The sequence below is a fragment of the Atractosteus spatula genome, chromosome 4 (genome assembly GCF_055471065.1).
Source record: "Atractosteus spatula isolate fAtrSpa1 chromosome 4, fAtrSpa1.hap1, whole genome shotgun sequence".
In the NCBI taxonomy this organism is placed as follows: Eukaryota; Metazoa; Chordata; class Actinopteri; order Semionotiformes; family Lepisosteidae; genus Atractosteus; species Atractosteus spatula.
Window position 1 is genome coordinate 67,747,608 of NC_142709.1, and position 24,478 is coordinate 67,772,085.

At 38.5% G+C, this 24,478-nt stretch overlaps 3 protein-coding genes across 4 annotated transcripts in view; 2 read left to right on the forward strand and 1 right to left on the reverse strand.

Moving 5' to 3' along the window:
- Positions 1 to 5,332: 5,332 nt before the first annotated feature.
- Positions 5,333 to 18,388, forward strand: mfsd1 (major facilitator superfamily domain containing 1). Of its 2 annotated transcripts, XM_088914944.1 has the most exons (17): positions 5,333 to 5,542; positions 7,113 to 7,165; positions 9,539 to 9,651; positions 10,292 to 10,334; positions 10,603 to 10,670; positions 10,759 to 10,867; positions 11,415 to 11,517; positions 12,393 to 12,491; positions 13,012 to 13,123; positions 13,544 to 13,600; positions 13,812 to 13,968; positions 14,480 to 14,577; positions 14,795 to 14,907; positions 15,144 to 15,191; positions 15,280 to 15,340; positions 16,856 to 16,967; positions 17,365 to 18,388. In XM_088914944.1, the coding sequence occupies exons 1-17, from the start codon at positions 5,362 to 5,364 to the stop codon at positions 17,422 to 17,424; spliced, it is 1,587 nt and encodes a 528-aa protein (XP_088771070.1). In that variant the 5' UTR covers positions 5,333 to 5,361; the 3' UTR covers positions 17,425 to 18,388. The 2 variants fall into 2 exon arrangements, with proteins under 2 accessions (XP_088771070.1, XP_088771071.1); XM_088914945.1 differs by lacking the exons at positions 16,856 to 16,967; positions 17,365 to 18,388 and adding an exon at positions 15,992 to 16,702.
- Positions 18,389 to 18,501: 113 nt separating this feature from the next.
- Positions 18,502 to 20,644, reverse strand: LOC148836944 (P2Y purinoceptor 3-like). The gene has a single exon (XM_088914216.1). It carries the CDS (start codon positions 20,642 to 20,644, stop codon positions 19,598 to 19,600), a length of 1,047 nt encoding a protein of 348 aa, XP_088770342.1. The 3' UTR covers positions 18,502 to 19,597.
- A 2,229-nt stretch (positions 20,645 to 22,873) lies between these two features.
- LOC148836945 (uncharacterized) overlaps positions 22,874 to 24,478 on the forward strand; it is a 150,624-nt gene continuing 149,019 nt past the window's right edge. The window contains exons 1-2 of the mRNA XM_088914217.1: positions 22,874 to 23,195; positions 23,422 to 23,512. Of these exons, the coding sequence (XP_088770343.1) occupies positions 23,146 to 23,195; positions 23,422 to 23,512 (141 nt within the window). The 5' untranslated portion in view covers positions 22,874 to 23,145. The remainder of the gene's footprint in view (positions 23,196 to 23,421; positions 23,513 to 24,478) is intronic.

The window sequence follows — 24,478 nt, forward strand, 5'->3', positions numbered from 1 at the left end:
ACAGTTGGCTCGGGAGCTGCCCCTCCCCCCTCTTCCCCATCTGTTTTTGCCATGTTTGTTGTCGGGGAAAGGGAATGTAACACATCCTGCGATGGAGCCTTGGCTTCATTTTCCTCACTTGGTACAAAGTGTTATTTCCTGCTCCTGAGCAGATGCCAGGCTCCACATCCAGATGTCAGACCTCAGGCCTGGTCCCTTTGTTTTTGCTTCTGGTGACTGTTCAGTTCTCAGTCACTTCAGTTTTGTTTCCTTAAGTGCAGATTGTGACCCAAAAAAAACAACACGCAAAGGCAGCCCTTCCATCTCTTTCTAATTGCTCGTTCTCCTCCTTGGTCTTGTTGAAATCTTATTTGCGCGCCTCAAGCCTGTTTAATTTGTGCCTTGGTCAGTCTGTTTGGTCTCCTCACAACACATGCTAAAGATTTTTAGTTGAACATTTTATCAGAACATATGATCAGCTGCCTATCCCTCAGCTGTGTGAGAGATTGCCCCTCAGAATTTACCACCTTTTCCACAGGAGTCCAGGGTCCAATTTCATATACAGTATACTCTTTGTGTACACAGAACAATGACTGCAAAATCCAGTGTTCATGTCACTACTTTATTCCGCATAAAGAAACGTTTTTCTTTCTTTTCACTTTGATTTTTAGATTGAGTAAGTTAGACACCCTCATTGCAAAATTGTGTCACATCAAATATACTGTATGTTGCTGTTTTGATCATGTAGCTTAAAGTTTGGTATCAGTTTAGCGAGGTCATTGTCAAGTTGCTAAATTGGGATAAGACAAAACTTGTGCAAGTGTGTGAGAGCAACAGTGTGCACTTCAGAGGTGTTTGTTCACTGACCTACATCACACTGCTGTTTTATCCATGAGCAGGTACTGTACTTCACTCACATTGCTGCAGTACAATGGCCACCTGTTTATATACAGTATTTAGAAATGTAAGGTGCTTTCAGCAAAGGTGTTAGCCAAATAATGATAAACATGTCAGTGATATCTCAGTTACTTGATTTTCTAATCACAGTGCTTAATTAATTTTGCTTCTGGGGCATAGCTTAACAGAAACTACCCCATCCATAACTTGGTGGTCTTTCTCCCCCAGCTCCAAGAAGACCTGCTCTTCACCTCTTAGTTTCCATTTGCTGGTTTCTTTCTAGTTTTTGACAGCACTGATTTCAAAGGTGTGCTTTAGCTTTTTTAGCTTGAAGAAAAACACTGCAATGTACTGTAAATAAACTATAACATTTTTAAATTAAAATTATTCTTTAAAATATTATTAAATATATATTTTGTCATCGCCGAGCAGCAGGTATACAGTATCACCCAGCCTGCGAAAGGAAGGCAAGGTGGTATACAGCAAGGATTCATGGCACGGGGCCTTGAGGGCATAAATAATGAACTGGGGAAGAGTTTTCTAACTATTGTCGGATAAGAGCTGCGTGAGCATAATTTAAAACATTGAGGAAATGCATTGGAATAACACAGATTAAAAAATATCTCCTGTGATAAGACAATTACTTAATATATTTTTATCTGTATTCTATACAGATTGCCTTATGTTTTGAATTATATATACTGTATAAAGAAACATGTTTAAAAATAATGTTGGGTATAAGTGCTATGGATTTTGTTATTAGTTTTGGATTCGAGCCCTGCAGTAAGTCTATTTGGACATACAGTATGACTGACGTCTATCCAGTTGGACCGAATTCAGTAAACCAGCAGTAACCCTGGGAACTCATCAGTCCAAATCAAATAAAGAGACAGAGAGTGACTATAAATCTTCCTATTTCATGTAGGGCGAGGTCAGGTTATGAATCGGGCTTTCTTTCTAATGACAATAATGTTTACTTGCCAAACAATCTTCATACATTAGTAATCTGGTGTACTAATAGTTCTGTTGAAGATAAAATGTGCAGCCAACATTTTCTCTGTCACCTACTGGCAGGCAGCTAATTAGTTTATAATGGCATATGAATTGATCAATATCACCACCAGATAAGGTAAGGCTGCCATGCTTGATAGCTCTGATTCAGTTTGGCATGCATTGAAGTCAATTTGTTCTTTAAGCAATGGAGTCAGAATGCTCTGGGTATTCAGGAATGCATTGTATTCAATTTGTGCTTAAGCAGAGTCAGAATGCCCTGGGTATTCAGGAATGCATTGTAGTCAATGCGATCTTAAGCAGAGTCAGAATGCTCTGGGTATTCAAGAATGCCTTGTAATTTATTATTAGAGTTATTAAGATAAGATAAGATACATTTTTTTTAACTTAATGCCCTCATAATACATATATAGAAAGCTGCTATTTATGTGATTAATCCACTAGAAAGACTTTATGTTGAGCATTCATAATTAGTGCAGATGTTTTTGCAAACCAAACACTAGATGGCACAAAAGTCAAGAAAGCTCAGAATTAAAATACTAACCTGCGAAGACTACTCGATACTGTGCAACCAAGAGCCAAACCTGGTCTATAGAGCGTGAGGGAATGTGTCCTTGGTGTAACAGATTTTTCCAATACCTTCACTCTTCAGATTTGGTCTGTTAGAGAAAGACAATGGATTTAATTGCTACGGGAGAAAAGTTCTGATATTCTGAGGCATGTTTGTTTTTACCTTTCCATATTCTGCACACTCTGCATTGAAAAATAAAACAGGCTCTAGTCAAGTGAGTACACCGGATGATTGCTTTGCATGAAACTCACTATATCAATATTTATTTACCTAAAGATGAAATATTGTAAGAACACGGGATTTAAACACTGCATTGTTCATGGAGTCCATTACCACCTCTATTTGTATAAACATTTTAGACAGCCAGCAAGCAGAAACAGTGAAACTGCCAAGCCATGTTGATTCTCTCAAGAGACTTCACAGAATAAACAGGTACTCAACTTTGAAAGCAAGTGTGTTTATTCTGAAACTGTCAGTAAAATTTGTGTGGGCTTAACACTGTGTAACGCTGGTGATTGCCTTGGGCATGTCAGTAAAGCATTCCCATTTAGTGAGTAATCGCCCATTTATAATGTTGGATTTCTCTTGTATGGTTAAACAGAATCAGTATTTCTGTTGCATTTAATTTCTACATAAAAGTGGCATAAACCCAGGAACCAATTCTTTCCTCATTCCTGAACAGCCACTGGGCTCAATTTTAGAAAGAAAATTGGGAATGTTCAATGAATTTCAATCATATAAAAAAGCTCCCATATTAAATTATTTCACCAAGTGAAGTATTAGCCTCGATTAGCCTTGTATTAAAAAAAGAAAAATTGATTAGGCCAGATAAAAGCTAGGACAAAGATGAATTCTAAAACATGTTTGTCTAGAAAGCGACACGTGGAATGGAAAATATAAAAGCAGTATTTCACATTCCAGTGCAGCATCTTTGTTTGCCGTAGAAATAATCTGCAATTCAAAGGACATGATGGTACTGGTAATATCTCATATCAAGTGGCAGGACGTCATTCCAGCAGGGAAAAATGAAAATCTCAGATATGGGGCTACATAATCAGAGATTAGTGTGGATTACATCTGTTCTTGCAGGATAACATTTTAAATCACTGGGCTTATTTACATAGATACATATGTAGTTGAACATCTATAGCAAAAGTATTCCAGCTTTCACTGTGCTAGTATAATCTTTTTAGATTACAATGAAAAAAGTCCCAATTTAGTCCTTATTTTTTATTTTTGTATTTATGTTTGCATTGCCCGATATGTATAAGTAATTGGTACATTTTAAATTGATTTTTATCTTGCGTTAGTGTCATTAAAAATGCTCTGAAAAAATGTAATTCACTGATGAGCTGTGAAATGTACATTGTTATATGGACATGTCATGATTAAGTACAATTGCAGTAATTTACAAGTGTATATTTTCTAACAGTATATGTGGGTGATTTTTAAAGAAATTGAACACAACAGCATGGCAAGTTACAGTGTGCTACTTTGCAGTTTCAGCTCAAAATGGGTTCACCACTTACAAACGACTCAGTAATTTATTACTCACAGGATTGTCCAGTGATTTACCGTAATGTCTATCCCAAGCCCTGATTAATATAATAATGAAATATGATCTCCCCTCCCAGGCAAAAGGATTATATTTAGGCTTCGAATTAATGAGCTACAACATGATTACATAGGGTTCTAGGAGGAAGGCCTGTTTGTCATGCCGAGATTAAATTTTTTGACAGATGACTCAGGTAGGATGGATTGTGGGTAGATTAAATAGCATTCATGGAAATTATATAGACCAGAATTGCTTTGCCTGTATAAAAATACCAACTCCGGGAAGACACCAGAATGTGAACGAGAACACAGAATATAGCAGCGCATGCTGTTGCTTACTCTATATTACTCTTTCAGATTCCTTGGTTATTTTTTTTCTTAATTGTATCCACCTTTGTGAAACGAATTTCTTTACATCCATAAACAAAATCGTCCAGGTTCTTTAGTAGCATTATAAAAAGACACTAAGTTTCAACTGATAGTTTCACAGAAAATGCTGCATAACTATTAGATAAATACTAGAACTTAAATGGTGAACAATTTAAACCAGCTCATGTCAGATCATTAAAAAGCTGTTGCTTATTTCTGCTGGAACAAAGAACAAACTGAAATTTATTCTAGGGAAGGTCTGTCTTTAGGAGATCTTAGCCACAGAAGCTAGTTCAAATGGTACTAGTGTAGCACCTGTGCACCTTCTCTTGTACATATAACCTAAGTGTTTAAGCATTTGTTTAGTGCGGAAAACCTTTTACCTATTACTGAATAGCTGCAAAACATGCCAGAACAACGAATAAAATCAGTTTCTAAACCTGTTTTGTGGGAATTTGACACATTACAAGGGAAAGGGCATTGTTATCCCAGAATAAGAAATAGGTCGCTAGCTCAGCTGTCAAGTAGGACACTGGCAACCAGTTTGATCCAACAGCCACGAGCACACATTTGGGGTTGTTGGTATCCTACATTCTTTTATCAAGCATTAAGCATTTAAAATGTTTTTCTTGAAAAAAGAGCCAACTCGCCTTATTCACTTAGTAAAAGAAATAAACGGAGAGCTACCGTTTGAAATGCGAACACTCAGACACAACAAGCTTACTTTTGATTTTGCCAGCCTTTCGAAGAATAAACTTTGAATTTTTAATGTTTTACACAGCCGTGGATGCGACAAACAAACTCTTTTTGCAAAATTCCGCACTAGAAAATTTCACAAAACCGGCAGATGTTCCTGCGCGCTAACTGCGGAACTGCACCGCAGCGCGTTCATCCAAGTCAGCTGAGCGCGTCCGAGTGTCACGCGTTCCCGCTGGTCATATGACTGGTCGTGTCTTTCTGTTTGCCAGAGGAGGTGAAAGATGGCGGAGAGGGAAGAGCGGAGGGGTCTTCTGGATGAAGATAATTCTGAAGTTTCAGATCCTTCCCTCTCTGATAACAGAGATGGCAGTGGTCCAGGAAGACGGATGCCGTCTATCTGTGATCCTAGCACACTACTGCACAGAATTGTGGTTCTGATCTTCATGTGCTTTTTAGGATTCGGTGAGTCCGGTGTATGATTTTAGTTTCGAAAGCGACTTAAGACTTTGGTCTGAGTCCCAACACATCACATACATTGCATGATATGTTAAGTTTTTAAAAAATTAAGGCGTTAAATTACGCTTACGAGAGACGTAAGAGTTTAAAGGACTGAAGTCCACTGATTGGATAATCTAGTTTGCTTACAAATAAAACAACTGGTAATTTGATTGACTGAAAATGTAATTATAACAACAGTAAATTTTGATGGCAAACTTAAGTGGGCAGCAAAATAACCTGTTAACACAGTAAACGCTTATTTAAGTCCAATTTACGTATAATTCTGCCCTGTAAAAAAAGTTGGAGGTGTTAAGTCTCTGCTCACAAACAAGACAACAAGCAGTCGCGACAAAACCGTGCAGACTCACCGCCCTTAAAGTCCTGTCATTAAAGTGATTAACGTGCACACTGTTATGCAGATACAACGGGGCTCAGAGTACTCTTCACTGTTAAAGGCACCTCTTAAAAATTCATAAGCCACCTTACCCTTTTCAGCCTTTTAGGAGCACAAAACAGACAGATCCAACCACTTTGGTTCAGTTAATTAAGCAACCAAAAGTGAAACCAAGAAAACCTGGAATGTAAACCAAAATGATCAGGATTGTGAAACACTGGACTGTTCTGAATCCCCAATGCTGTGCTGGTGAAGCAGGAGGTGTTGACACTGCTGTTCTTTCCCTGTGCACGGCTGGAGAGAGCTTAAGTGTTTAGTCTTTGGGAATCCATCCCTGCAGAAAAAGCCTGGTGAAGGTGTTCCAGTAAACCTGCACTCCTGTGCTTTCGTACAAATTGTGGGCTGGAGAACCGCAGAGCTCAACTGTTGACCTTGCACAAATCTAGGTGCACTGCTCTTGTGGTAAAACTAGGCTGCAGTTTCACAAAGCGCAGCCTTCTTTCACATCTCATAAGTGCTCTGTGGCGTTTCATAATGGGTACCCTTTTCAAATGGCCCTCCCTGTCCTCATCTCGGGAGAGGAGTCGAGTTCAGCAATATAATAATAATAATAATAATAATAATTGCTTACACTAATATGGCGCTTTTCTGGACACTCCACTCAAAGCGCTTTACAGGTAATGGGGATCCCCTCCACCACCACCAATGTGCAGCCACACCTGGATGATGTGACGGCAGCCATAGTGCGCCAGAACGCTCACCACACATCAGCTATCAGTGGGGAGGAGAGCAGAGTAATGTAGCCAATTCATAGATGGGGATTATTAGGAGGCCATGATTGGTAAGGGCCAATGGGAAATTTGGCCAGGACGCCGGGGTTACACCCCTACTCTTTTCGAGAAACGCCCTGGGATTTTTAATGACCACAGAGTCAGGACCTCGGTTGTATGTCTCATCTGAAGGACGGTGCCTTTTTACAGTATAGTGTCCCCGTCACTATACTGGGGCATTAGGACCCACATGGACTACAGAGTGAGCTGTCCCCACTAACACCTCTCATATAGGATGCCAGTCAGGAATAGACCTTTTTGCTCTTTTGATTAAGAGCATAATCTGACAGATCAAGCCTTTTTCTTGCAGGTAGCTACTTTTGCTACGATAATCCAGCAGCACTTCAGACTCAGGTCATACAGGTAAGTTTTTGTATTGGGGGGGAAATTGCCTCTCTGTGCCCATGTCCAGTGTTGTTGAATATGTGTGGATTTAGCAAATTACAGGAGTTCTAAGTACAGAGAGTGGTTGTGTTTACGAGGGTGATAAAGGTAGCAGTATTGTATTGGTATGTTTTTTTTCTATTCTGAAGTTTTTGGCTGTATGATATTAAATTCAATTAAAGTGTTTAAAGCCAACAAAGACCAAGATGTCACTTTTCACTTAATATGAAACACGATTGTGTCTCTAATCCCTGAGAGCCAGAGTATTTTTCAATAACTCAGTTCCTGGAGGGTGTGGTGTCTTCTGTTTTTTTGTTCATGCCACGTTCTCTTGTTACATAGTTGGTCTCTATTTAATTAGATGCACAATTATAAACCTTCTGTTCAGGCTCTGAGTTGAATTACAGGTAACTGTTCCCTTAATGAAGTGAATATCTTGTGCAGTCAATTGTAAAGACCTCGAGAAAAATCCTATATATGTCTAATTCAGAAAATAATTAGGTTGTTTAATTGACTACTCAGGTCAACACAAACACCAGAAGAAACAAGGCCCTCCAGCAACTGAATTAAGACCCCTAAATTACACTGATGAAGCCCAAAAATGTTACCTTATCCTTGTAATTAGTACCATCAAGTAATTAAGATAAGAATTAGAAAGGAAGGCAGAGGAATTACTGATTTATCCCCATCCCTGGTTCAGAGTATGGAAAGAAACTCGGGGCTGTAAAGTTTCTAAAGGTCCTAGTTGATTTCAAATAGATTTTGTAGATTGAAATTAAATCATTTTGGCTAATTCAATTTGCTTGAGTCTATAAATCTGGGCAACTCCAATCCACTTCATTACTGACGTTTGCTACAACTAACTCCTTAATTTAATTGATAATTAGCAAGATCAATAGAGCAAAGAACTGGTTGCAGGAGATTGCAGGTTGAGTAGCCTTGATCTATAGTCCCATCTGCTGATAGGATGGGATTTCATTGTATAAACTGCAGGTATCGTTACCATGGGTGTTGTCATTCATGTAACCCTCCAGCATTCACTTAGGCTGTTTTCAGAAAATTATTTAACCACATTATTCAGCAAAAGTATAAAGGGCCTAAATAGATTTGCTGTCTCTCGAGGCAAGCCTTATTTCTAAATAGATTTTGCTTTGTCCTATTGAAAAAAGAGCTGCTGCCAGTTTTATTTAAGCAAATATCAGACAATATGATTATAATAAAGTCAATAGTCCATCAAATGTTATACTTTTCATTAAGGTTTGTTGGCAGAAAATCAAGTACCTGACCAGTGTCTGTGGCGTAACGTTTTTGTTCCACAAAGTGTTTAAACATACTCGCCCCTTCTAGTTCTGACTGGAAGTCAAAGCAAAGCAAACAGTCACATGGAGAAGATTACATACACAGTTGCCTCATTTTCTTTTTAACTGTTCTGATCCATGTAATTCAGCTAACACTAAAAAGGATAAAAGAATCATTTGAGTTTGATGGACTTGACAGCTTCTGCTGTATTTGCACAAGCAGAAATGGGTTCCTCCAAGTACAGTACCTGAATAATAGAGGTGGAAATTTAGCTTAGTTCTCCATTATACTGTTATATGTGCTAACATTTGCCGACATTCTCCGATCATCAGATTTACAGATTTGTTCTGCTGAAGTCTTTGCTTTTAATCAGGTCAACATTAATTTTGTTTAATGAGCATCTTACCTTTTCTACAGACACCTTTTATGGTAACCAAGCATATTGCCCTTTCATTTTACCCTGGGTAAATTCCACCCTGGGTTTGCACAATCTAGCCTAAATTGTGAAGTGTTTTTTAAACGTATATTAACATTCAGGTGTTCTGCCATACTGGGTTCGTTAATGTGCATTGTCTTTGGGTTGTCCATGTGTGATGAGTGAGTAGTTCAGTGGAGAAGCAGATGTCTTACTTGGTGGAATGCTGTTACCCATTACGAAGAACAGCAGAAGTGTTCGAAATCAATCAACCAGTCTCCAACCCTGCTCCAGATTATTTTCATTGACTTGTAGATTGCATATCCTGTACTGCATTTTTACCTTGGTCTCTTTAATGCTCTGTCAAGTAGCAGATGCATGTACTCAAGTTTTATAAAACAGGATAATCCATTGATTAGGTGTAATAGTTTAGTCCATGTTTACATCTCCACGATACTTCTATTGTGATTGTTAAGGTCCGTGAGTGCTTGGTAACTCATGATTGAGCTCTGTTGATCTACTTTAAGAACTAAAGCAGTCAATTCTGATTTCAGCAACCATGATGTTTTCAAATTATAATGCTTTATATGTCTTAAGTAATTTTGTTTTGATATGGTATTCATTTATCTTCCCGGCAGGATATGCAACTCAACACTTCTAAGTTCATGCAGTTGTATGCATGGTATTCCTGGCCGAATGTTGTGCTCTGCTTCTTTGGAGGCTTTTTGCTGGACAGGGTTTTCGGTATCAGGTAGGTGCTGAGGTTTAATGCATGTTTTCAGAGTGAATCTCAATGCGCTCAGACCATATAAAAAAAGAACGGTGATGTTTTGTATAATTTGCACAAAGGCCTGAATTCAAAATGATATTTTGAATCGTCTCCAGCCTTATATGCCCTGATAAACTTTCCTGTAAAAGTTGGTTATAATATTCTCATCTATTGATGGTGATTGCAGCTTTTAGCCTGGGCGGTTTCAGTCACCATGCTTCTGACTCCTCCCAGCCGTGAACTGGAAACAGTGGGCAGTTCCACTGTGGCTTAAGGCTGGCCTCCCGCCGCAGGAGAATTCAGCATGACCCAGTTCAGTATAAATTTACACCACCATAGTGGGGCTCTTGCCCTCTGAATTGTCATTGCAGTGTGCCCCTGAATAAGATTTAAATCTCTTATGTTGGACAGTCCCCAGAACTGAGCCACACAGCAAGTGTCCAGACCGCTGGTCTAGCATATTGCACAGAGAAGAGGTTAAATTAAGCGAACAGGGTGACAGTTTGATTTACGTCACTATATAAGAGGCTTGGAATGAGCCTTGTCTCTTCTTTCTGTAAAATATATATTTTTTAAATTTTTTGCAAAGTAAAACTTTTCCTCCTTAATGTGTCCTTTTCAGGTTAGGTACAATAATCTTTAGTCTCTTCGTCTGCTTGGGACAGGTAAGTACTTGTGATATTTTTCTCCAGCTAAAGAGTAAGGTTAATCCTCTATCGATGAAGTTTCAATATTTCTCAAAGATGTCATAATGTATCATTTACAAAATTAAAACCATGTTTGGCTTTTATTGTTTTTGAACAATATTAAGATTATGAAACCCTTCCTTTTAAATATGATCCAGAAGACACAAGTACTTGTATTTGTTTTTTTACTTTGTACAGTTTTTACTGTTGCTTGACTTTTGATGTGAATTGTCCAAATCATCCCTAGGTTATTTTTGCAGCAGGTGCGTTATGTAATGCCTTTTGGTTGATGGAACTTGGAAGGTTTGTGTTTGGGTAAGTGTCTCCTTCAAATGTACTATGATGTACCATATCCATTCCCACACTATGCAAATATAGTTTTGCTCTTATTTTGGTTGTTCAGGATTGGAGGCGAGTCCCTGGCTGTTGCTCAGAACACGTATGCTGTCAGTTGGTTTAAAGGAAAGGAGCTGAACTTGGTCTTCGGTCTCCAGTTAAGCATGGCTCGACTAGTAAGTGGACTAGGAAGAAAAATGTTTACATCCTAAGACTGAGGGATAGAATGCCAGTAAATTGATTTTTGTTCTAAAACGAAGACGGGTAGATCTTAATTTCACATCCCACTGCATGCACAAAGAATGCTGGAGTTTTCATGTTCATCTTGCGCGATAGATGTTATGTATGATATGACGTGGAAATATAGTCATGCGATTTCCCCCTAGGGCACCTTGGGAAATGAGATTTTCACTGTCTCAATAAATTGTCCTTTAAAATGCTATAATAAAAGCATTATAATCTTTGAGATATAATAAAATTGTCATCAGTAATGCATGCATGTCAGCATATGATACAGTTGAAGAGGATAAACCTGCAGCTTTCAGGCATCTTGGTAAAATTGCGTTCTGTGATTTACATAGCTTTATACTTCATGAAATGTGTTAGAAAATGAGGGTTATAAGTCATCTTTTTTAAGATGGTTTTGCAGTGTGCTTTCACTGTAATGTTTAATTGTGCTTAATTGGTCAGGTGTCTGAAAAGTTCCTCTCATTTGACCTCTAGGGCAGCACGGTAAACATGAACATCATGGGATGGATCTACTCGAGGATAGCGGCCATGGTGGGCTCTTCAGGCCACACCACACTGGGCATTACTCTGATGATAGGTGGGTCCGGCCTGTTGCTGGCTAATGGAGCTTCATGATCTTTTCTTAACTTCTTTAGCTTTTTGGGGGGCAAGAATGGTTTCAATAGTCCTCTTGTCAAATAATCCAGAAAAGTTTAAGTTAAAATCTTTTGAAAGGGGGATCTTAAGCTGCTAAATTTTAAGATGCAGGCCTCGAGTTTTGGTTGGGTGCTCAAAAAAATCCTTAGTCTAGTCAAATAGAGTAGCACTGTGTCATTGTTGTATCGGCATTGCCAAGTTTTTGTAACTTTATCCCGTTTATATGTACATGTTCTGGACAAATTGTTGTAAGCAGTTTCATTTTGCAATACAGTTCAGCTTCCATTTCCTTGGCTGCATGTAACTAAATACCAGCACTGATGGTGGGTTAGTGTTTCAAAGGCTTCATGTTTTTATATTAATGCTAGATGTAAAGGAAACCTGAAAGTACCTTTTAGTACAGTACCTGTAAGTAATACACTTTTTTATAGGAACCTTAGATAATCCTTACATTGTTGAATATGACAAGGATCATTCTTAGTTTTTGAAATTTGACTCAATCAACATTTTTAATTGTATTTAGCTTGCAACCTGAAATGTTCTCGCTGCAGTACAGGTACTGTTTTTTGACTTATTCACCTGTTTTCAAGACCTACTGCTGTGTAAGGTTTCACTTCTAATGAGAGATACTAAAATACTGCTATGATGCGGATATCAGGTCGAGAAATAGCATTGTGTAGTTCTGTTGATACTATCTGCATGGTTCAGGTATTGTCGTACTTGACTTATTTCCTGTCCTTCTGTGAGTGACCAGAAATTACAAAATTAAGTGATTTCTTGCCTTTAGATTGACCTATGCTGCTCTTTATTTTTTAGGTTCTGCCACTTGTATTTTTTCTTTAATCTGTGCACTGATCCTGGGTTACCTAGACAAGAGAGCCGAGAGAATCTTAAACAAAGAGCAGGGTAAAACCGGTGAGTCCTGTTCTTTAGCAAAGGGTTGGAACTGTGGATTTTCACATGACAGCAGTGATCAGCTACTTTAGCTAAGTTTCTTGGTCTCGGCCTTGAGAGCTGGAAAGCCCAAGTTCCTTCATCTTGATGGTCACGTAGTTTACAGAATAATAGTCAGATGAATACAGACAGGACTTAGTAAGGGAAGAGTGCTTTACGCTGTACTCATTTGTTTCAAATATTGGAATGCTAGTCAGAGCCTCATGAACCATATTGTTCTCAGAATGTCCCCACTTGGTGTGGTGCCTTATACTTAACCTTTAATCTGAAGTAATCAACAATGTTTTATTGCATATATTATGTGCAGCACATGTCTACATAAATTAAGTGCAGTCTGAATTTGTACATCTTCTTGCAGGTTCCCTGCACTTAATATTAGGTAGTCCAGGATTTCTCATGATTAGAGTTGGTCTTTTTGTTTTTAAGAATGCTTGAAACGTTTTCTTGGTAAAGCCTCAGGTTGTTTCTGTTTTTTCTTTAGGTGAAGTTATTAAGCTGACAGATGTGAAAGATTTCTCACTTTCCCTGTGGCTCATTTTCCTGATATGTGTTGGTTATTATGTAGCAGTCTTTCCATTCATTGGACTTGGCCAGTAAGTGTACACAAAACTTTAGAAATAGCATAAACTAGATAGCTGTGTTTAATGGAAAAAGTGCTATTTGAATTTTGACAGATAAAGCTTGGACAGAAGACATCTGCCATTTTATTTTCATGATGGTAAACAGAGGCAGCTCCTACTGATATTACTTAGCAACCTAGTGATGAAGGACTTTTGTTAAATTAATTTGATAAATGAAAAGGGTATTCAGAACTTTCTCACTAGGTTCCAGCTTTAAGCGTCTGTAGAATACTAATAGAAAGCAGTAATTAGAGTTGCTTTGAACAGGAGAAATCAATTTATATCTGTAAGTTAATGTAGTCAAGCCTATTTATATCCCATTCATATACCAATTAAATTTTAAAAAATCATTTGTCCAGCCCAATTTCAATAGATTTTCTAACTTTTTCTTAGGGTCTTCTTCATTGAAAAGTTCAACTTTTCTCCAGCTCAAGCCAGAGCAATTAACAGGCAAGTTCCCATTATAGACTACATCTGTGTTAATGTATATTGGTAAAATATACCTCATTTGGAGCATTTAATAAAAATCTGGGTCTCATTTGGCATGCAGCAAGGTTCAGTGTGGTGGTGTTGACCTCTCACAAACTAGTATTTGCTTTATTAAAGTTCATTTGTCTGTTTTTTGAACAAGTAATAATTCCTGGCTGTAATTTTTCCACAGCATTGTATACATCATCTCAGCCCCTGCATCTCCCATTTTGGGGTTTTTGGTGGACAGAGTTGGGAAGAATGTGATCTGGGTTCTGTGCGCTGTCTTGGCCACTCTTGCGGCACATCTGATGCTTGCTTTTACCTTCTGGAACCCCTGGATAGCAATGGTAACACTTCCTGACATTTATTCATGCATAATAGCTGCAGGTTGGTGTCGGAGACATGTATGTATTAAGTGTAGTGCCTCATTAAACAAAAGCATCTGCTGGCATAAACTCGTTGACCTTCTATACATGTTGAAAAGATGTTGCGGATCATTGAGTGTTTATTCTTTTAACCCTTTTTTGCACAGCTTTTTTTTCATTCTCTTTTTATAAATATTTACAAGTTTTTTTGCCATGAAATATTCATGACACTGCCTATGTAAACATTGGTATTATAGGGATTAAGAAGTGGTTTTCTTCTAGGATTTTAGTGATATTGGCAAAGCAATATGTCAAAAGACTTGAGAATGTGGTGCTGTCCTTAGTGAGGTTGCCCTGGTTATTAAAATTACAGATCGGATAATTTTTTTCTTCACTAAAAATTCACTAATTGGTAGATGCCAGAGACATTTTTTGTTCTTCTTCTTAAACGGAGACTTGCAAATGTTTGTTTTTGTTCTCCCTTCTCTCTTAGTGTTTACTGGGACTGTCGTATTCACTTCTTGCTTGCGCATTGTGGCCAATGGTGGCTTTTGTTGTTCCAGAACATCAACTGGGAACTGCCTATGGATTGTAAGTGATTCAGATGAAGTGAATATATAGAGATGTAGCACAGCATTTAAAACTTGTCTGCTCTTTCTATTAAAGCTGAACATAAAAACAAGCATGGTTATATGTTTTGCTTCATTGAAGCTGGAATAACAGTTATCAGTTGTTTTGTTCTTATTTACCATTGAGATTCAGTACAGAAGCTGGCAATAACTTTTCATTTCTGTTCCTCTCTTGTCAGCATGCAGTCCATCCAGAATTTAGGACTTGCACTAATTTCTATTGCTGCTGGATCCATACTGGACAGTCGGGGATATTTGTTTCTTGAAGTCTTCTTCAGTTCCTGCGTTTGTTGTAAGCACTGTGGAATTTTAAGTTTTTTTTTAATGTAGAAAACAAGGACTTTTCTGTAATATCTAGAGTGGTTAGATGGAACTAATTTTCTGCTCTAATGTCTAATTAGAAAGTCTTTTACAGAGCAATTGCAAAGGTCACTGTTGAGATTGGTTTATAATCCTGATTTGTCACCGAGTCTCTTGATCCACATGCCTGTGAATCTTGTATTCTGAATTCTTCTCCCCTCTTTTTAGTGGCATTGATAGCTGTGGTGGTACTGTACTTCATAGATTTTCTCAGAGGTAAGACAATGAAGCTTGACACAAGCATCTTATGTTTTCTTTATCACTGTGATAATGGTTCAAAATATATATATTTTTTTAATTATAGGAGGAGAACTTAATCTATCAGCATCCCAGAGAGGAAAACTTAAAGAGGTTTCGGCAGCTGAGTAAGTAGAAAGCATGAGGTTGATATGAAATCTTGTAGTAAAGTAAGAAAGTCTGTGTTGATAGTTTAAACTTTTCAAGTACCCCCACTTTGCCTACGACCATAAACTCTGTGATAATGGATCTTTTTGCACTTGTTCAAAGGCACAGTTAATCAGTCACTATTGCTAGGATAATCTGGCATGAGTACGTGCGGCATATGTTTGACTTGTAGGCTTAGCATTTTATAGCAATGGGTTCTCAAACATCTGTTTTTCTGCTATTGATCCTTGTACTTTGCTAATAAACCCGTAAAGCATGTCCTCTGTAATAGTTTTCAAAACAACACAGCTGGGAGCCATGTTTTAAAATACTGTGAGGTTTTTCAAGTGTTTTGTTTCATTCTTTTCTTACACTAAATACAAGTAAACTGAGGTCAGGATGCTCTGGGGTTCTGCACAGCGTTAGTCAGAGTTGGAATGTTGTGACCATTCTGTTTTAGTTTTCATCCCACTGCACTGTTTTGACAACTTGTCTTTGACCTCTGTGTGCCGGTGTGATCCCTAAATATTTTGTAACACATGGCAGTGCTGGCCTCATTTTGTCTAACATGCATGCTTTCTGCACTCACAACTTTTCTCGAATAACTTTCACTATACTGTAATGTCTTACAGGTGAGGATATTGAGTAGCATCCTGAAGTAAACTTCCAGTGGTCACCAAGTCCGCAAGCTGAAGAATCAATTCTCAATTACATCCTCACCTTGGGCATTACCACAAACACTGACACAATCATTTTCTACAGCTAACCTGTGTGTGACTGAAATAATACTACAGAAATTCTGTAGGCTTTTGTGTTTAAGATGATGGTATATGGGGGGTAAATTACCTTTTAACATTAGTCTATTCATGTGAAGCGTGTACATAATCAAATGGTGTTTTTTACTGTAAAGGTTTTTGCAAACTTTTCACTCTGTATATATTAGTTTTAATATAAAATCAGATTTATATAGCATTTCAAATTTAGAGCATTATATGAGTACTTTTTGTATTGCTGCTTCAATGTGTTTTGAAGGCTGCTACATTTAATGTTACAGAAATGCGTCACCATAGCAAATGTTGCCTCCAAAAATCTTTTTAAATTGTAGACTGCAGAGCAGCCTCTGCACCAGTGCACTTTGGTTTAACAGATTTTACATTTTCGTAATGCTCGCATTCTTTTACTAATGTAATTTTGAGAAGGATGAGTATCCTGAAGCTTCTTTCAGTCTGACATCTGCAACCCTGCTGGGCACTCGCGTCCGCTTGAGATCAAATTCTGCTGCGTATGTAATCGTTGTACTTCTGCAGTGTATTCATGAAGTAAAATAAACGTTTTGTTTCCTATTCAGTTTGTCTTGTTTGTTTTGACTAACATGGGGAAACATTTATAATGAACTATTGAACGCTCCTGTCTATAAGATTTTCCCTCAGCTAATTACTCATGGAAATATATATAGATAAATATTCTGGTTTTAAATGCAATTCCTATCTTTTCAGAACTGAGAAAAGAGCACGCGTGCACCAGCAGAAAGATGAGAACTTGGCCCGATTGAAGCCCATGTCAGCTTTTGGACTGAGAAACCGTTATCTTTCCAGGCTTGGTGCACAGGTAAGCATTTAGTAATAACTATGACAGCTTGGTAGACTTCTTTGAAAAAGCTATTTTTTTGTGTTCAGCATTCTGGCAGTGGTTGCTCGGAACAGAGTTAGTGTTGACCGCAGGAACTACATTTCTCCTTGACTTCACTGGAAGGCTGCAGGTGTACAACAGCTGCAGGGGTCTCTGTTGTATAGGCTTTCCAGCACAGGCTTACTTAGCCAAAAAGTAACGCCTACATTTACTGCTGGAATAGGCTTGGAAGACTTTTTAAAATGTAAATTTGATCCTTGTTATACATCTTTAAAATTGAGCACTAATTTCTGATGTCTCCTACCCCCCCCCCCTTTCCTTGTTTTAAATTTCTTCAGCGGTAGTGTTCTTAGTCATTTTTGGTTTTTGTCTGCAGCTGCCTGACCACTATTGTACCCACCTGTCTTCATTAGCACACAGGAGCGTCCTTAAATAGTTTTGTTACTTTTTCAACTACCTAAGCCAAAGTCTTTGAAAGGAGGCTTCGGTTGAAGTCCTGATCAGCAAATTTCATTCTGTACTGTATTTACTGTAACTTGGTGTTTTGGGAATAATTCTTCTGTGATGCACCTTAAAAGTGGGATTTTAAAAACCCTGTGATCTGTAGTTTTTTTTTTCTTGTGGGTGCTTTTTTAAAACCCCATAAGTGATTGTACTTTTTACATTTAGGTTAATATTTCTTCCACACTGTAATACACTTTACACTGTGATAACTTTGTTCAAATTGTCTACAGCAGATAATTTGGCCTTGAGTAGCATGGGACGTATGGGTTAAATGATGTATTTGTGTTATTAGTTTGCTTTCAAAAAATATTTTGAATTTGTAAGCATAAGGATGGCAAGTGTGAAAAGTACCTATGCAAGATTAAACTCTTTAATACTGCACTTGTGCATGGTCTTTGGTAAAGATGAGTTACAAACTCAAAAGCATTGCTTTTTTTGGCTTAAAACTCGACTGTTTATAAACATGCTAACAGTATATCCAGGTAACATTTGTTATGCATCTCAAGTCTTAAAGTGTGACCATACATTATCCATTGTGTGAATCAACCTGTCCTACTTGGATTCAGCTTCATTAGGATATTGACACCGTAAGTGAATTTTAATTGTGTACTTACTGCAATACACTCCCAACCCATGAAGTTGTGATAATTGTATTTTATCCTTACTGTCAGTAGTGCTAAACATACTTGAATATTAGCTGAATCCCATACCTCTGCATGTTTTTTTTAAATGTTTATTGGTATCGAAAAGCCCGTTCGTTTAAAGGAATGTAAACATCAGTAGGCTGTGTTTTTTGGAGTATGAAATGTGCTTTTAATTCATGAGAAAATTATTTTTGTACATGCAAATTTGTCATTCTGGTCCATTACTCCCAAGCTTCAAATAAAGTTTGCTCATAATGCCGTCGCTGTCAAGTTGACTTTATACATGTAACAGCACTAGTTTTGCAAGGGCAAATTTTATAACTGATGTTAATTGCAGAAAGGGGCAAATAAGTCTAGTACACTGATTTGTTTGAAGTAGTCCTGTGCATTATTTTAATAGTATGGTTCAGAAGGTTCTAATAAAATTGCAGTACAACTGTTTATACTTAAATATTCAGTCACACCAAAAAAAGCTTTAGCAGTGCAATTTTCTCTGAGCAAGATTGTCAAAGTCACCCTTTCCCCATTAAAGTTTGCCTGCAAAAGATGAAGCCTAAATAATGACTTTTGTCATGTATTTAACTTGGAAAACTATTGCAAGTTTGTCTGCTTTGAGGAAGCATCTCATACAATCCAGAAATTCCTTTCAGGACATTAAAAAGGAACTGCGTCGCTACTTCAATATTTCAGGGTTAGAATTGGCATTGATGAGTGCATTTCAAACCACAATGAAAAAATGTACACAGTAACGTATAAAGCCTCCAATTTACATCACAAAATAGACGAAATTTCATGTTTCGCTTAACTCTGCAGATCACGTTGGAACATTTGTGGTGAAATGTCTGCTGCGCAGAGTGTATGTCATATTACATTAGTTTTTAGAGTGACTAGTGAGCTGGAACGGCCATATCACCTTGCAACTTCTCTCAAACCCTGGCTGTCACCCATGAAGAGATCATGGATTTGCAACAAAATGGCAGCTATACAGTACTTCAACAAAGTTCAGAGTTTTGTGTTTAATTCGGAATTTGTAAAATTGTGTTACCGTCAATTGTTTAGTTACCAAGATTTAATAACCTGTCTGAGAAGTTGGGACTGCAGTTCCCCTTTAAAACTGGATATACTCTCCAGAGCGCGTGAAATAAAGCATAAAGCAAGACATTATTAGAATTATTTTTGGTTGCTGAAGTGTCCTGATAAAACCGTGTTCACCCCCGTCTTTATTTTCGAAAGCTGAATTCTTTACATCCAACTGCACTCGGTGTTGACCTTACTACGCTCTAATTGAATAGCAAAGAAAATCTGTTCATGCAAGCCATTTTTCCAGTCAATTTAAAGCATTTTAATAATCTAGTACTTCCATCTCAGCCTGTCGTTTCACAGTGTCCACTCTGTTTGCTTGGTTGCCTTTATCTCTGATTTGCAGTCCATGTGTTCTTGGCAACAAAATTCGACAGGTGTCTAATGTTTTGTGTGCTTCTCTCCCGAAGTTCTTATTTCCGGTTTGTTGTTGCCTTGGGCTGGCTTATTACTTTTGACAGCCGGGTGTACTTTATTTCTGCCTAGCTGAGCAAGAAGGCGACCTCTCTGGCTGTCTGTCGACGTAAAATAAAGAATCGGATTGATGCAGCTGTTAAAACTCACGATCGGTCTCCAGATTTTATACGAAAGCATGACAAAATTAAGAACGGTGCAATCTTCAGTGAAGTCCACACGAACGATTAAGTAGATCATGCGGGTAATGTGAAAAGGCACAAAGCAAAGCACAAAAAGGAGGGATACCACCGTGATGGTCCGAACAGATTTTCGACGGATTTCCTTTCCAACGTTAATTTTTTCTTCAGCCCTCCATAATGTCTTAATCATTAAACAGTTGCAAGCGCATATGATGAGGAAAGGTATCAGAAAACCCGTGATGGTCAGAACCACACCGTAGGGGAAATATGCCTGGAAGTTATCGGGGCTGGTCAAGTCATAGCACACAGTCATGTTGTTAATAACGCCTGAACGGGCAAAAACAACCGTCGGTAAGAGCTCTGTAGTCACACAGATCCAGGTGGCTGCCGAGGCGAGAATTGCGAGTTTTTTCGTCCGGTAAGGCATGGACCTCAAAGGAAAGCAAACTCCCAGGAAGCGGTGGACGCTGATGCACATCAAGAAGTTGATGCTGCAGTACAGGTTAGTGTAAAAAAAGAAGCGCACCGCCTTACAAGCAAAATCACCGAACACCCAGACGTCGTCCATAGCGTAGCTCACAATCAGCAGAGGCAAAGACAGGACATACAGGAGGTCGGCCACCGCTAAATTCAATAAGTAAATCACCGAGCAGGTCCAGGTTTTCGTTCTGCAACAAACCTGCCAGAGCAGAGTTCCATTTAAAGCCAGTCCAAAAACAAGCACCACACAGTACGTGAGAGGAAGGAGATATTGTTTATAAGCCTCTGACACCGGGCAATATGTTCCATTAGTCGAATTTAAAGCCAAGGAGAGAGAATTATTCCCAGTCATTGTTTTAAACCACTTATACAGTACAGTACATATAAACTTATAGAGAAATAGCGTTATTTCTTTCTGAAGCGTTTCCTATAGTATTCATGTCCACGTCTCTGGCTTCACCATTCAACTTAAAAAAAAAGGAAAAATTGGTTTAAATTCCAGCTTTCTGCCAAAGTCTAATTACGCTTGGATTTGTATCCAGATGATTATGATTCCAGTGTTATCGCAGCTACAGCGACGTACTGTATGCAGGTTGTCGCCGGTTCTCTTTGATTTTTATATCTGCTTATTTGTACTGTGCAAGTAACGCCTTATTTTTAAATAAAGCAACGCAGTGCTTCCCTTGTTTGTTTTAAACGTTGCGGCTTTTACTCAAGTCCAGCCTCACTGAGCGCATATGAAAATAAAGGTTGAAAACCGGCGTCTCGTTAAAAAAACGTGGACAAAATCCACACCAGAAAGGGGACTCGCCAACTTCTCCACTTGTGACGTGGAACCCCATGAAAGTTTAGAAATGAATTCGTTCAAGGTTTCCACCCTGACGAGGTTAGGATGCTAAGGACCTTTCGGGCGGTTTCAGAAACCGCTGCACCATGACCACACGGGCTTGCCAAACAAGAAATTCAAATCTAGAAAAGGAAAATGAAGGTTCTTGAAGATGACTGAAATGACTGGTCGCCTTCACTTGAATGAAATGGCAAAATCGTTCTCCATAGAAAGAACAAATTACAGCATTGCGTTATGTCTTGACTATGGTTCTATTTTGACCAACGCCAAATTTCTCAAATGTACAGTAGCATCGTATTTTGTGCACCATTGCACCCAAAGGAAACTTGACAACACCAAGCCACCGGAATTGAGAAGACATTTATTCGTGGATATACAGTAATTTGTGGCCAGCACTAGTTGACAGAGGAATGCGCCCCGTCTAGGTGTTACTGCTACTGCTGTAGCTGACAGCATAGTACTGTGGCCCGGTCTCCAATTCCGCTGCTCCCCGTACCTTATACAGTACTGGAAAAGGATCAGCGTTTAGGAAACGTGATAACCACACTTCGATCTGAGGAGTACCTATACAGACTGTGGTATGGCGATTCTTCAGTGATAGGAGCAAACACCACATACTGTACAAGAGGGTGTAAGTGACATGAACAGGACAACAGCCAGTGGGCACAAACAACGGCAAACGTGATACTGTATAATAGTGTGATTTCTGTAGTGTTCAACGTAAGCAACACAATAGTAATGGCATTCGGTGCATTCTCGTCCTCACGCACTAATGCGACGGTTAAGCAGGTTCTCAGATGATTAAGGATACACAACCTTCCAATTGGTTGCCTTTAAAGACAGACATTAAACGATTCTTTTCCACCCGTTTTCTAACCTCTTCTTCTAATACAGGCTCCTGAGAGAGCCGGAGTCCGTCTCGGCAAGACAGGCTCCACCCTGGACAGGACAGGACACCAATCCATCGCAGGGCAGACACAAAGACACTGACACGCACCCACTCACACCAGTGCCCAATGTCCCAGAAACCGATTAACCTGCCAGTACGGTATGTTTTTGAACTGGGATGAAACCGGAGCACAGGCTATAATGCGAACTCGGTTAACTTCAGGTTAAACTGTTTACATTTGAGTTAAGTTGTAATGAAATACTGTACAACTCGGACTATAATAACTTGGGACGGGGTGAGAGTAATATTTTTATTTCTTACCTTTATTGTTTAATGTGAGAACTGTTACACCAGATAATTCTTGCGTATCTTCCAAAATAAAACCTTTTTGTTGTTAAACTGATAAAAATCCAAACCCATCTTTTTAGTTTTGAGCTTTTTTTTTGCTTGATGACTTAGTTTGCAAAGGGGTGGTCTTAGATAAACCATACGTGACTAATGATTTTTTAGATACAAGTGTCCGAGGAGTGCTTGCACCGTAGATGCTAAGCACAACATTTCGAAACACGAGAATGAAAGACGTAAAACTACACGGCTTAAACATAGCAGTCTGGTTAATCTTTTTACTCATTTTTAACATTGCTTTACTTTTCTCTAAATTTTACCCAAATGTCAGTTAACAACCCAAAGAAACCTGAATGGATGTATGCAGCAGCAGAGGGCTGTGTACATCTGTAATGTGTTTCTAGACAGGACCCCGGTGCACAGCTTAATGAAAACTGTCACTTAATGATGTTCAATCACCTTCGTATTGCAAACATTCGTGCTACGTGCCAACATTTCTTGGGAGTCGCTGTACGCGTACCACAGGCTACACGCTGGAGGCTTCTAATTTGTTGTCTGGAGAACCGGTATTTCTCGCTCGCACTGCAAAATGTGGAACTAAGGGCTAGTGATGGATGTTGATTATTGGACTAAATGACTCTAGTACGGGCGACCAACAGTATAAATCATGCACGAACTAAACATCTCATTGGCTCCGGGAACACTTTCGGTGTGGGGACTGTGAGGCTATTTGTTCCTAAGTATTCTCGAATTGAGCGCTCACGTTCCTAGGATGCTGAAAACGACCGCATCGGTCAGTACTCAAGTAGACCAAGTATTAAGGTAATTTTATACAGTATATTGTGTTCGGGCATGAGGAAGTTTTGGATGGACACAACATGGACCTTGCATGGATAATTATTAATTAATAATTATATGTTATTAATAGATTTTACTTTACTTTCTACACTTGTTTCTTGTTAATTCCACACTTTCGTTTTTGGACTGGACATCCATGCAGCTCACTGTATATAATGATTCATTCCATCAACTTTGGTTCTTGTTGCAGGAGTATTTATCAAGGGGCCGGCGATAAAATCAACATTTGTACATTAACACCGACTAGTGAGAAGAGACTCCTTTCTCTCTACATCAATCAGGTAAATTAATCTTTCGATCTGTTAGATTTCATTAAGGTAAGATAAATCAAGTGGAATTAAGACAGATAACTGGGAACTAGTGAAATAAGTATCTAGCCTTTTTAGGGGTGTCGGATGAGTTTGACTGTATTTATGAAATCGTGCCTATTGTCTCAAGTTCTGGTTTTGGGGAACACCGTTATTCAGTATAATTTGGGGGCTAAAATCCTTTCACTTAGACCTCTTGGTTGATTTAAATGAGAAGCTGACGAATAAGACAGAATCAATCTCTGTAATCGATCGAAATCCAAATATCATCGACTGGACAACATCTCTAAAGTGACATAACAAGACCTAAGGCGCTATCTGGTCCTGATCTGATGACACACGCAGTTCGAAACTAGTTGAGAAATGCTTTAAAAATGATTAATGATGATTTCGACTGTTCCTTTTTATTTTCTTGCTTTCTAGATAAGCTTTACGTAGGCGACATAACAGGAATATATTGTTGATGTCGACCTGTTACGTGTTAATTTTTCCTGACCTGCGGGCGGGAGAGGCGGTCATTTTTGTCTGAAAATATATTTGCTCCTGTGCTTATGTTAATAAACTTAGACAAACGTGAAAGAACGTGTACAACATAAGTTTAGTTTTCGGACACGGAAGGTTTTTGCTGCATGTGTCAGCGTGTAGCCTTTGAGGATTTCTTGGAGGGAAAGAGCATTCATTGAGTTACCTGGATATCTTATTATAGCATGCCCATACAGTATGTCTGCATGACATTTTTTTTAAAAAATATTATGTTTCTTCTGTCCAGCGAATGTCTTAAAACAAATCTACAATGAAATCTTATATTTGGCCATGTTAATAAAGGAAACGGGTGTATTTTAGAATTCCTTTTCAGGAGCACAGAAAGGATTTTTGTCCAGGCTGAAAGCAAACGCTTTTTTTGTCCTGCTGTGTTCGCCGGAGCTGTCCATATCAGCA

What these genes read in the sequence shown, in the direction of transcription:
- mfsd1 (XM_088914944.1), top strand. Translation starts at nt 5,362, where the DNA reads ATGGCGGAGAGGGAAGAGCGGAGGGGTCTTCTGGATGAAGATAATTCT. An exon ending in TTCAGACTCAGGTCATACAG is followed by an intron (nt 7,166 to 9,538) that starts GTAAGTTTTTGT and finishes TCTTCCCGGCAG; the next exon opens with GATATGCAACTCAACACTTC. An exon ending in TCTTCGTCTGCTTGGGACAG is followed by an intron (nt 10,335 to 10,602) that starts GTAAGTACTTGT and finishes AATCATCCCTAG; the next exon opens with GTTATTTTTGCAGCAGGTGC.
- LOC148836944 (XM_088914216.1), bottom strand. Translation starts at nt 20,644, where the DNA reads ATGACTGGGAATAATTCTCTCTCCTTGGCTTTAAATTCGACTAATGGA.